This window comes from Aptenodytes forsteri, unplaced genomic scaffold (genome assembly GCF_000699145.1).
Source record: "Aptenodytes forsteri isolate BGI_AS27 unplaced genomic scaffold, ASM69914v1 Scaffold136, whole genome shotgun sequence".
NCBI lineage: Eukaryota > Metazoa > Chordata > Aves > Sphenisciformes > Spheniscidae > Aptenodytes > Aptenodytes forsteri.
The window spans coordinates 888,574-901,279 of record NW_008796111.1 but is presented as its reverse complement, the minus strand read 5'-3'; the positions used below and the strand labels follow the sequence as shown (position 1 = coordinate 901,279).

General features: G+C 46.0%; 1 protein-coding gene across 1 annotated transcript in view; it reads left to right on the top strand.

The window, feature by feature from the left end:
- The first annotated feature begins 272 nt into the window (after positions 1–272).
- Positions 273–12,706, top strand: part of URM1 (ubiquitin related modifier 1) — a 16,153-nt gene continuing 3,719 nt past the window's right edge. The window contains exons 1-3 of the mRNA XM_009286995.1: positions 273–285; positions 344–419; positions 1,652–1,722. Of these exons, the coding sequence (XP_009285270.1) occupies positions 273–285; positions 344–419; positions 1,652–1,722 (160 nt within the window). The remainder of the gene's footprint in view (positions 286–343; positions 420–1,651; positions 1,723–12,706) is intronic.

The window sequence follows — 12,706 nt, the reverse complement described above, 5'->3', positions numbered from 1 at the left end:
TGCTTCAATTTTCAGATAACTATTTTTTGTGAGCCGGGGGAAGAACACCAACAGAGTGCTCTTTAGGAGAGTTGCTGCATATAAGTAATGCTGCCGAGGGCATAACAAGGGTTCTGTTGTGCTCTTCCATAGCAGAGCCAAGAAAACCTAGTGTGGCATTTTTAGATATTGAATTTAAAGGAACTTAGTAACGTCTGGATGTATCTTTGTTGATATTTAGGTGGGGATTATTGATTTTAAATGCTTCTCTTTATTGTGTTGGTTTCCAAGGGATGCGAGGCACCAGTAAGTTTCCAGAAAGTAACTTCGTAAGAAAATTTTTCTAAAGTAATCTACGTTTAAGTTGGAAGAACATTTTGCCACAACTATACGCCCTTTGAAAACGGCTCAGTCATTTTTCTACCTCAGTTGAGTATCAAGTGAGTTGAGTTTTTAAAGAGTTTCCTAATTGTTAAAACTTTGGCCGTCCTGTTCAGTCTAGAGTCAAGAGCTCACTCTATCTGCTTCTGTGTCCTGTATCTTAAAGTAGCATTTGTGTTTATTATCCACGTCCCTACTTATGTGACAAAGTTTTATAATCTTCTAAGACTGAGTTTGGCCCGTGGCTTCACATCAGGAAAACTGATTTATGTTTGTAAAGCTCAAGATTTTCACAATTGTTCTTTTTCCAGAAAAGGAATATAGGTGAGGAGCTTGCTGAGGCTTGTAAGTTGCAGTTACAAAAATTAATTATTTTTTCTAAGAGCCTAAGGAGATTAGGTGCCTGGACCCAATTTGAATCCCATTTTTCTCAGGTGTGAGGACCAGCTCCTGTACTTGCCAGCTTCTGCATATTTTGCTCACGCTTGATCTCTTGTGCTTGCAGAGGCCATCGCTTAGTTATCTGAGGCCAGTCCCCCAGTGCGTTCTGAATATCAGGAGGGGGATGTTAATGAGGTTGTTCAGTGGAGGAAGATTGTGCATTTATTTATTTGTTTTTACTTTAACTTGTCATCATCGTCACTTGCTCTGCTTGCTTCTCCCAGTCAAGTCCCTCCCAAGAGGGAACGCTTTGTAGCAAGTAGATCAAGAAAGGGTTGCCAGGACTCAAGGACTGCTGGCTCTGCAGCTGACTTGCTGTGTAACCTCGTGTGAGTCATTTCCTCTCTCTGTTCACAAGTGGAAACTGGGGGAATGTTTATTCCAGAAGGACGCTACGATTTTTCACGTTTTGTGAAATGCCTTAAGACTTCTGGCTAAAAGGTGTTAGGGATGAGCGATGTTGGATGTAGCGTGGTGGCTGGAATATCGTTTGAATTGAAGCAATGCCGATAGCTGAAGGGAGAGGGAAGGCGTTAGGCTAGACGCTGCACGGCGGTTTGTAAGCGCGTTGGGACGGGAGCCGTCTTCCTGTTCTGTTGGGACGATGCCTGGCACTGTGGGGTTCTGGCCCGCAGCGGAGCCTCCTGTATGTGTTGGCGATGGGAGATGGCAACTTCCCCTGTGAACTGGTGGTTTGCGAGAGGGAAAAAAAGACAAAGAGAATCCTGTGCTAAATATAGTCTGTGTCATTTGTTTTCTCTCTTGTGGCATCTATGTAAATCGCCTCTTTTGTACTCTCTTCCTTTTGACAGTAAAGCAAAATCTCAGTGGTTCATTGTTTTTATTTCAGAGGTGGTGCAGAACTCTTGTTCGATGGTGTCAAAAAGCATCAGGTGACTTTGCCCTGTCAACCAGAGCCTTGTGAGTATCAGAACTTGTTGGATAACTTGAAAGAATGACAACAAATCAAACAAAGCTGGTTTGTACAGCAGTTTCATTAGTTGGCAACAAGAATCAATGTCTTTTAAAAGCACTTTCAGACATGCCGTGGATCAGATAGCTTGGCAATGGTTAGTCCTCAAAGTAAATACCAAGCAGAAATAATCTGAACATCTTTCCTGTCCTGTAAGCACTTGTGAATCGAGTCCTTCCTTAAGACTTTTGCCTCCCTCCTCCTGGATAGACAACAGCCTCTGAATGTTTCCATCAAGCCTACGTTTGTCTTGCTTGTACTTGAAACCACCCATAACCTCCTCTCTTCCTTGTTCTTCCTTGCCTGTTCCAAGGTTTCCAAGAGGCATATATTTATGTGCGTATATATGTAGGGTATAGATATGTGGGTGTGTGTACAGCAGTGTAACATTAATGTATTTTATCTACTCATTTGACTTTCAAGTATATGTAATCGTTTTATATTAACTATGCAGTTGAAAACGGCAAAGCTGGTGCTTGAATGTGATGCTGGACATCCTGCCTGTAGCCTTCCCTACGATAAAAAATAGGATGCTGTTAAGATAAAGACTGGAGTGTCCCAGTGATAAACAGTCATAATCTCTGGTTTGTGATTTGGGATATCAACACTGAGAAGTGCTGTACTAACTCTCTTGTTTCTCCTTATGTGTGCGCATACTTCAGTTGCAACGTAATTTTGCCACAGGTATGTTTTGAATTCTTCCAGCTAGATAGCAATGCTTTATGCTATTTGAGAGTGCGATTATAAACAAATAATACATATATACATATAATACATATAATACAAAGCATCAGGGAATGTTAACAGCTAATATCTTGTGAATGGCTAATACCATAATCTATGTGCTGTGAACGTTCAGGCCTGAAATCTTCTTGCCGTGCCTGGAAGTAATTAGAGATTGGTAGAAGCGCTTTTGATGCTTGGACATAAGTACGTGTAATTCAAATATAATAAGATCACTGGAATAGTGTGTTATCTTGTGGTTAAGGACAGGGACTAGGGATCCAGAAACATGACCTGATGCTGATTTGCTTTGTGAGTTTAGTCGTGTTGCTTAACTTTCCCCTGTTGCTAGCGAAGTAGTAGTGATACTTTAATGTATCACAAGAGAGTTCAGCATTAAATTCCAGCACTGTGCTTTAGCACTTAAGATCCTTAAATGGAAGATAGTAAAGAAATGCCAAAACACTCATTTACTTGGTGTATAAACTTGGGGGCTAGAGCATAATTTTCTTCAGTGTTCTGTAAATTTAAAATACCCACTGATATCCACCACATTGGTGGTGTTCAAACCATGATCAGATGCTCAAGAAGAAGGGGTTATTACATGGGATGTTTATTCCTGCCAGGGGAAGGGTGGGATTAATATCAAAGAATGATTCTTCTAGCCCAATGGTTGTCAGCGGTGCAGTTGTATGTGGCCTAATCCATTCCCACTTGAAGTTGTTGGAAGACTTCTATAGACCGCACTAGGAGCTGGATTTATCCTAAAGGATAAATCTTTCCCTGAAGATCTGGCTCAGTCTCAGGGTTCAAACTCATGATCTCCAGTGATTCATTCCAGATTCATCTAACACATTATTGCTCCCAGCTTTTCACGCTGCCTTGTTTTTCAGATGCTGCTATCCCTGTAACAAGGGTGGCAGAATGGACAGTGTGCCCACTTGCCAGCTCCCCTGGTTTACAGCCTGCTGTTTTCATGTGCATTGAGTGACAGGGAGGTTTCAGTTTTTGGGCAGGTTGTGGATTGCAGCGGCTGAGGAGCAGACACTGAATTGTGAGGCTTCTGCTGTAGTGACATTTACACCCAGCACAGGGATGGGGTAGGCAGATGTGCGGTTAATGTCGGACAGTAAGGGATCGCTGGAGACACCCCTCATAAATATTTCTGGATGAGAATTATATTGTAGAAGTGAGGAATCAGTAGAAACGGATCAGAAACGTGAATAAGAAATTTGGTAAATTCTTGTAATTTTATATTATTCCTAATGCCTTGTATTTTCCTCATTCACATTATGAAAGTTTAATTCGCCTATCTCTGGGTAAATAAAGATACATGTAGTATGTTCCCTGCTGCCCTCGTGCAGCCAGAATTACAATGATTAGAGAAATAAACAGCTCAGTTCTACTCGGTGCATCCTGTTGCTTACCTTACCCCCTATGTCCATCACTTAATACTCTGAGGAAAGATCTGTGGCATGAACACTGCTTGAAGACCTACACTTCTAACCCCATTTTAACTGATTTCATTAGCCGTCAAACTTATTTTTGGCCATTTTGGCCTCTCTTACCCACTCTTCCTTTTTTTCTAGGTTATTTTTGTCTTTGTCCTCCTTTTTGCGGAGCAGCTGCCTCTCTCTGGGACATTGGGTCCAGCTATATTTTAATTGTTTAGGCATTTTTATATATATCCTAGAGGTGAGGGGAGGTGGAAAATTATATGAAGAAATACGGGCAAATATTTATGTGCATAAAACAAGCTGTGCTCCATAGTTGACAGGGGCAGTGTTCTTTGAATGATAATAATATTGTTTGAACAAATTATTATGTGGTCATTTCCTTTTTCCTGGTAACAGGCACTAGGTGCAAAGTAGGTGGGTTCCGGATCCAGTTGACTTTTTCAAGAAGATTTGATTCTCTGTCCTTTTCTGACGCCTGGACGGGGAGGGATGGGAGGGATTAGGAGAGGCAGGAGGAAGGAAGCTGCAAATGGGCCAAGAGCAAGCCACGAGGGTACAGCCGTGTGGCAGGACCTATTTTTATTTTTATTATCCGAGGGGCTTTTTGTATCCTAATGTCAGTAAAATAGCAGTTCTTTATTTCCAAAGCGGAGCTGTCTTAGCCTGCATGTTGAGGTTGCTGCCAAGTAGGAACTTAAAAAGGTGTGATATGTCTGTATAGGCAGGCAGATTTACATAAGCCACACTTTGTGCAGGACTGTGTAATCTTTTAGAGCTGTTGCGGAAAGAAGACCTCAAGTTAAAGAAGAATCTTGTCCCAAATTACTGGTTATTTTGATGATCTCATTGATAACGCTGTTAGAGGATCTAAAGGCATTAATGCCCTGTTGGCTTATTCTGCATAAAAACAGTGTGTGTGGGGGGAAGCAGCTGGGGGAATAACGATATTTGTCACATGGAGAGAGGATTAAATTGGCAGGGAAATCAACTTTATTTTCAAGCATCTAAGAGGCTATTAGAGACAATGGACCATAAAAGAGAGAAACCCTAAATTAAAAACTGAAAATGTATTTGGCAGCCTCTTCCTGAAACAAGCCACAGTAATTTAACCAAGTGCTTCAGTAATCAAATAGATCATTGTATGACTGCTCTGCAAGTGATGCCGGAGCTCCTTCCTCCATCTCGCTGGGACTCACAGTGGTGGATTTGTCTATGGCCATGCGAATTGCATGGACGCTGTTGGAAGGGTAGGAAGTCACTGGCATTGTTTAACCCTTGTAGTCATTTCAGGTTTAGCTCAGCAGCGTCATGCTGATGAAGAGTGTTTACAAAACCCCTCTGCTGTGCTCTCTACTGGATGTTGTATCCGGAGGTTGGGGCTGTTTGTGAAGTCTCTGGCAGTTGTGCTGCAGGCTGCTCAGCTGCAGGTCCAGGCCTTCGAATTCCAAATTCTCCTGTGGTTTCAGTGATGGGACTTGTGTTTTTGGAGCAGCAGCGACCAGTTTCAGCAGTGATCGCTCAGACCTTCTGGGGTAATCAAGAATTCACTATATGTTTTGGCACTTAGAAGTCTGGAAGGATAAATTTTTAATCAGTGTGTTTTGGTAATTGTTTGTGGTTTCCCTTTACCAAAACCCCAGGGAAAAAGCCTATTGCTAATCAGATTTTTTTTTTTAGAGGGAAAATTAAAATAATCTGCCAAGTTCTGCTTATGTTAAATCCCCATAGAGAAGAGCGTGGTCTGCTCCTTGAGAGCTTTGCTTTCCAGGGGCCTTGTTCTGCACAGCATGGAGGACTGCTGGGGAGTTGGGAGCATTCATCTTCTCGGAAAAGAGCCTGGGGATCTCAAGAGATAGACCTGTGTTACAGGCAGAGTGGCTTGAAAAATACAGCATGGCATGCGTTCAGAGTTGACTGGGGTGCTATGCCAAAACAACGTGTAAAATCAAGAGTGGCAGTTGGCATCGATTGTCTGTAAATGCCCGGTGTTATTGCTAGATAGTACGTTGTAGTTTTTAATATTCTGGAATGCTTTTATTGCTCTGTTTATTATTCCTAACACTTTAAAACTTGCTCCAGAGAAGGAATAAAAATATATTTGGTAATGCAGAGACTTATTAGAAGAATGATAAAAAACCCCCCATGGCCCTGTGGAATTCTGTGCAGTCAAATCTTTTTAACCCCAGTGTATGGTACTTGCAGGTCTCAAAGAACTTTGGGGTTATTCCCCTGCTTGTGCATCTCTCTTAGGCAGGTAACTGTATATTTGCTGGCAAGGAAAGAGGACTCAGTGGGTTACCCAGGGTGGGACCTCAGGCTGGATTAGTTCAGCCCTGGATCCCGGCAGCTCTTTCCAGCAATCGGTGTGAGCAGCTGCGTTTGCAGTGCCGGGAGCCTGGCGTGATGCTGCAGGGCTGCGGCCACCACGATCGAGCGGTCCCTGCCACGTTTGCAGCCCTGGTGCAGGGCTCAGCGCAGCGGCTGCGTGCACAGCTTCGGGTCGCCGTCCCAGCGAGGCCACGCGTCGCTTCTGCGCAAGGAACGAGTCCTTCAGAGGGAACGGGGAAACAAACGCGCGCCCTCGCAGGAGCGGTTCCAGCGCTCTCCTGGGAGGCCACGGAGCCGTGTTACCGGATCAGCTCATCCCAATTCATTGTGGAAGGAGCTTCCCAGGCACCGAGAAACCAGCTCTTGTGTGTGACCAAATCCCTGGGATAACAAAGCCTGGCTGTTCCACCCTCCTTCCCAGCCGCTGTATTGCAGTGCGGACACCTAGCAGGATAACTTTCTGTGCCATCCCAATTCATTGTGGAAGGAGCTTCCCAGGCACCGAGAAACCAGCTCTTGTGTGTGACCAAATCCCTGGGATAACAAAGCCTGGCTGTTCCACCCTCCTTCCCAGCCGCTGTATTGCAGTGCGGACACCTAGCAGGATAACCTTTCTGTGCCAGCCCCCCCCCTCTGCTCTCTCTTTTCTCTTGGTGGGATTTGCTGCGCTGACAGCACTGTTCAGAGGGTGGCAGCGGAGCAAGGCTGGGGAGGAGGATCCGGGCCCTTTAAACCGCTTAGCATGCGGTTCACACGGCTCCGGGCCAGCTGTTCCTTTCTCCTCCTGCCCTCACTCGCAGGAGTTGTTTGCTGAGCTCAGAGCTCCTGTGCAAAATTGCTTTTCAAAAGAGCCACTTTCTGCTTAATTAAACAATGAGCCGCCGTCCCTCTGCACATCTGTAAAGCTCCCTCTGCAGCCCCTTTATCCCACAAACTGCTCCATTCTTACCTCCATTCACTTGTAAATCTTACCCCCCCTCTCCTCCACCCTGATCATCTCACTGGCCCTTTCTTTTCCCCTTTCAAGTAAGACTGAGGGGCTTGGAGTATCTGTGGGGGTGGCTGGGTTGGGTGGACAGGAATCGGTTTAATGGTGCTTGCCGTATATGAAAGTCTAATAATAGCAAAGCAGATCTGAGCCTGAAAGTGAGAGGCGAGGACTGGACTCTGCACGGTTTCTGTATTTAGAGGAATAAAATCATGACACTTCCTGAGCCGAGCCGAGACACTGACTCATCCAGCAGCCAGAGGGGACACCAGCCACCAGCCAGGCTGGAAGGTGGGCAAAGGAGTTGACTTGAAGGCGCTTTCTGATCCAGCTGGCAGTGCCAGGGAGAGCCCAGCCCAGGGGATTCCCTCGGCCAGGCTGGCTTCGTGAAGGCAGTGCCAGGCTGCCGGGGAATCCCTCTGCACGCTGGCAGGAGCAGCCACCTTCCTCTGTGGTCTGGGGTCTCGCATCAGCTCTGTGTAGTCTCTTGTAATAGCAATAAGGTTTTCCTTTTTAACCCTCGGTGCGCGTGCACGCACACAAAACCCAGAAGCCGGGGAAATAGGAGGGAGGGGAAATTTCAGTTTGGTGGGTTTCGGCTAAGCTTTACACCCGCAACGCACACAAAACCCAGAAGCCGGGGAAATTTCAGTTTGGTGGGTTTCAGCTAAGCTTTACACCCGCGGTTAGGAATGCATTCTCTGAATTGTCTTCCTGAGCAGCTTAAAAAAATTAACCAGCAACATTCAAGGTTAAGCAGGATAAATGACTGGAAAAGTGATGAGGTGGGATATCTCCTTTATCACTGGGAAGGATAGATTATAGCTGGGGTGACGCAATATCATCTAGCATAGATTGATAGGGAGGGATGAAGAAATGGGAGTTTGGTGCATTAGCAGAAGATTCCTGACTGCAAAACTATTAGACCATGGCACAGTCTCCTTGGGGTTTGGTAGCAGGTCTACATTGCTCAAGCATCTTAAATTCAGAGCGGGCAAGGCTCTGGATGGTCTTTTGTTGAGAATAATTCTGCACTGGCAGAGGGATAAAATCACAGGACCTGTTAACAAGATGTTATTTTTAATGTCTGCGATTCTTAATCTGGCACTTCACTGCTGGTGCGATAGTCTTTGAGGCTCTCTTGGTTCCTTCCTTTGACAATTTTGAACGAGAGGCAAGACCCTCGTTCTGTGGATCTCTGATCCTAATTAAAAGAGACAGTTTGGTGCACTGGCATTTATTTGGGAGCCTGAAGTGACAATAGCGTTGGGTGTTACGGGATTAGATGCTCTGACTTTGGAAATGAGTAGGGATTAGGTTTACCCCGAGGATCAGCTCGGAGCTGCTTTTTTTGTCACAGGAGCTGATGGATCTGGAGGCTTGCTGCTGGCTAGTGAGTGGGATTGGAGATCCCTTGAACTTATGTTCTCCTAACAGGGAGTGGAAGATCCCAAGCAGCTCCTCTCCAGTTCATGAGCGTTGTGATTAAAATCTGAGGGCTCAGAATTGCTGGGTGATGGCTGGGATCTGAGTCTTCGCTGCTAGCAGGAGGCCTATGAAAGACCCCTGTGATCCCTTCCCATTGTGGGGACACAAGGAAATGGAGAAGAGCATTGCTCTTGTAGCTGAGAAGTGAGAAAAAGATGTCATAATGCAGTTAAAAATTACAGAAGCCAAGACCTTGACGTTCATTTGTAGCAGACAAGAACAGATGAGACCAATGACTGGGATTCTTTTGTGTCTGGCTGTAGTTACCCCCTAATTTTTTCCCTAGTACTGAGGTCACTGCCCACTCCAGTGCGTGGCAGGATTGGCTTGTGCGCTTGTCAGGAAAAATGGATTTTTCTCTTGCTGCAAAATTTTGCCTTGCTGCTCACTCTGCATAGTACCGAACCCATTTGCCTGTGACTCCATTTATATCAGCTATTCCAGGTCTTCTTCTGCAGTTTATGGCACACCATCATCTGCTTCAGTGAATGATTTGCATATCAGATGGGAGGCTGGAGGAGTCTGAAGGATCCCTTAGGTCAGGTTTTGTAACAAGCTCTTTTAGAGAGCAGATTCCTGGAGGGCCGTCAGATTCAAAAGCAGAGAGAAGACATTTACCTGGGGGGGGCGGCAGGTATCGGGAGCTGGTCTATTTTAAAAACAAGCTGGTTAAGCGGGAAAAGGGGGATACAAATTGTCTTTCCATACATTTCCATGCAGGCAGGGGGAATAATGGCAGAGGAGCGGCAGGGAAGGGGCTTTGTCATGGTTACAGGCCAGTGGCTGAGAATGTGGGTGGAGCGGCGCTCGTCCAGAGTTAGTGACCTCAGCAAATTGGAGCTCAGCCATGGTCAGTATGATAAATGATCTTATTCTGGGTCAAAGAAATGGTACCCCACAGGGAGGTATCCGCAAGGCGGCCCGGGAAAGCGCAGTGCTCTTGCAGCACTGACCCCTTAGTGACCAGTGCTGCATATATCTTATTTATTACGGACCAGAAGGGAATTTTCCATGGTTCGGCCTTTATAGGGTTCCCCTATTTCCCCGAAATAAGCTCCCAATATTGCAGCCAAGGCAAGAATATGGGTGTAATTACACCCTCTGGGTGCCCTTCGAGGCACTGTCTGCTTTGTGCAGGTTTGTATGTGGATTTTAAGGCAGGGGACATGGAGGCATCTGGTCATTGCATGTGTGTGTGTATATCTGCCAGCGACCTGTGCAGCTCCCTGGGAGCCGAAAGCTGCATGTCTGTGTCAACTGGTATTACGGTTGAGCAAAATCCTTCTGCATTTCTGCGCATTTATCAGTTCAGTGCGAGATCCTTCTAGTGCAACACCCAGCTTGGTGTTTCTTATTCGAGGTGCCTGGTTTCTCTCTGCACACAGCGAATGCCCCCCTTTGCTGAGTTATCACTGATGAATCTGTCAGGTCCAGGAGGTTTTATTGAGCTGGGAAAGATCTATGGATTTCAGCCTTGGTTTTGAGGGTGCAAATGAACCCAGGCTCTTGTTCCAGGCAGTGCTAAAATGGAGTCTTAGATGCATTTCTCTTGCAGAGGAAGCTCAGCAGATTCTTCATGAAGGAACAGTTGGGGTAATGCAGAAGATCAGGCCTTGGAGGATACGCAAGAGGACCGAGCAGACTTTGCAGTTCTGTCTGCCACAACCAGGAGTGTTTATGATGCAGCTGGGCTGAAAATGAGCCGACGCTGTTGGGTTTTTGTATGCACGCTCGCTGCAGTTTTTGCATCCTGTCCGCTTGCGTGACAAGCCAATGACTTTGTGTCACTGCAAGCACACACTTCGTTTTCCTGAGCTGTGTGTTTCGCTGGGCGATTTGTTTTATGCACGTATTGTGGATTTGAGCTCCCATCTGTGCACTTGAACTAAGCAGTTTTCTCAAACGTTTGTCGGTTTTTCTTTTTTTAATTAACTTTAGATTATTTGTCCTGAGAATTTGGAGAGGTTTGATGTACTGTTAGCACAGGAAACAGAAGCTGTCTCTGTATACAAATGAGGCAGGGATTTCCTACCATGTGCTTCAGTCCCTCCTTTGCAGTTTGAGAATATTTCAGCTTCCTTGGCCGGTTCGCTCTGGCTTCTCTGCTGATGCTGCCAATGGTGAGGACAGTTAACGATAATTAGAGCGGATTTTTTGGTGTGGATATTTGTTTGCTGTGAATGAAATGGAGTGGGCTACCGAAAGCATTTCATTGAGACTGTGCAGCAATGATAAAAATGTATCATTACTGGGTTGAGCTGGACTTGAGTTGGTGACGCAGAAGCGAAATGCTGTATCGTCTCAGCTCTCACCTGAACCTCACTCCTGGGCCAAAATGCACGGTTGCTTTTGCAGCCAAATGGCAGCACACGTAGTACAACTATGCTTCTGCAAATAGCAAATGCCTCTGTTCTGTGACGGGGGCCAGCTTGAGAGCCAACACGAGTGTAAAATTGCTGTGTTGTAGTGACGATTTAACTTGTCAGCAGATGTGGTGCCTGACCAGGTTGAGATTTTTTTCCCTCCTTATATGTCATTTGTAGAGGACCTGCTGTTTGCATAGCAAATCCTCAGCCCAGGGAGCTGGAAACCTGTTAGACCCATAGCATAGTATCAGAAAGAAAATGTCTTAGGAACGCTATGTGTGTCAACTGTAAGAGATAAGCAGTTGTGCTATAATTTACCTCTTATTATTTCCATCATGATAAGACACAGAGTCCCGAGCTGTTGATCGAGACTGCTGTTCGAGGCACTGAGCTGCAAGATGGCTTCTCCCCAGACCACTTGCAATGGAAATAATCTTGTTCCTTTTCAATATCTTACTTGTGGGAGATGGTTTTGGTGTGGCTCTGGTCATTTTTCATCCTTTATAATTGATTTGTTCTGGTAATATTGGTGTACAGAATGTAGAGACATGAAGGTGGGGGAAAAAACTCAATGCTGAGAAAGCAGCCGAAAGTATTATGTCTTAAGGTCGGCTGCGGAGAAGGGGTCTTAATTTTCATTGCGGTTTGAAGCTGGGAAGCTCCAGGCCTGCACAGGGGTATCAGTTTTTTTCCTACTGTCTAAATTCTTTGGTATCTGTGTACGTGACTTCTGGGGAGGAGTAAATGAATGTAGGCTCAGGTGGGGCTGAAAATAACATTTATTATGGAAGGAGTAGGGGTAAGGGAGTCTTCCAGCTCAGCCTCGAATAAATCAGTCCTCTCGCCCCTTCGTCCAGGCTGCTTCTAGGTGGCTGTCTTTTATCCAGCTGGTGCAGCGTGTTTCTGTTTAAATGATCTCTCCTGAAAGGTCCCAGAGGAAAGGGCTGCTTATTCCACGCAAGGAGAATGGTATATGGCACAGCTCATTGTTGTGTGCCCTGCCGCAAGTGCATAAATATGAAACAGCTTGCGGGCGTTGCTGTGGTGGGGCTGGTGTCCCTTTTGTGCCGCCCCTCCTTCTCCTGAAGGCTCCTCTCCATCTTTCTTCCTCTCCGGCTTTCATTTCTTGGTGATGGAGAGCAGGAGCCATTTAGGTGTGAGATCCTGAGGGCTTTACGTTGCAGCAGCATTTTTCAGGGGAAGGCGAATATAGTTAACTCTTGTTCTGGCGGCTGACCGACCGGCGTGGTATATATATACCTTCAGAGCAGCGCTCGCCATCCCTGGTGCACGTTGCTAGCAAAGCGGCAGAAAATAGTCTATTTTGTGCTCTTAACTACATATCATTACAGGGGAGTCGTGGGTCAGCCCCAGGCAGGTGATCCAACTCACCGGGCAGTTTTAAGGCACAAAGCAGCTCTTTTTGCCCTGATCAGAGCGATCCAGTGCTCAGAGGCAGCAATACCTGTCGTGCTCTGGGCAGCCCTGTGGTGGGACCGGTGTGCCGGGGGGCATGCTGTCATCTAGAGGCACCAATGCCCTGGGAGATGGGGGGGGGGGGAAAAGGGGATATCTCAGAGCA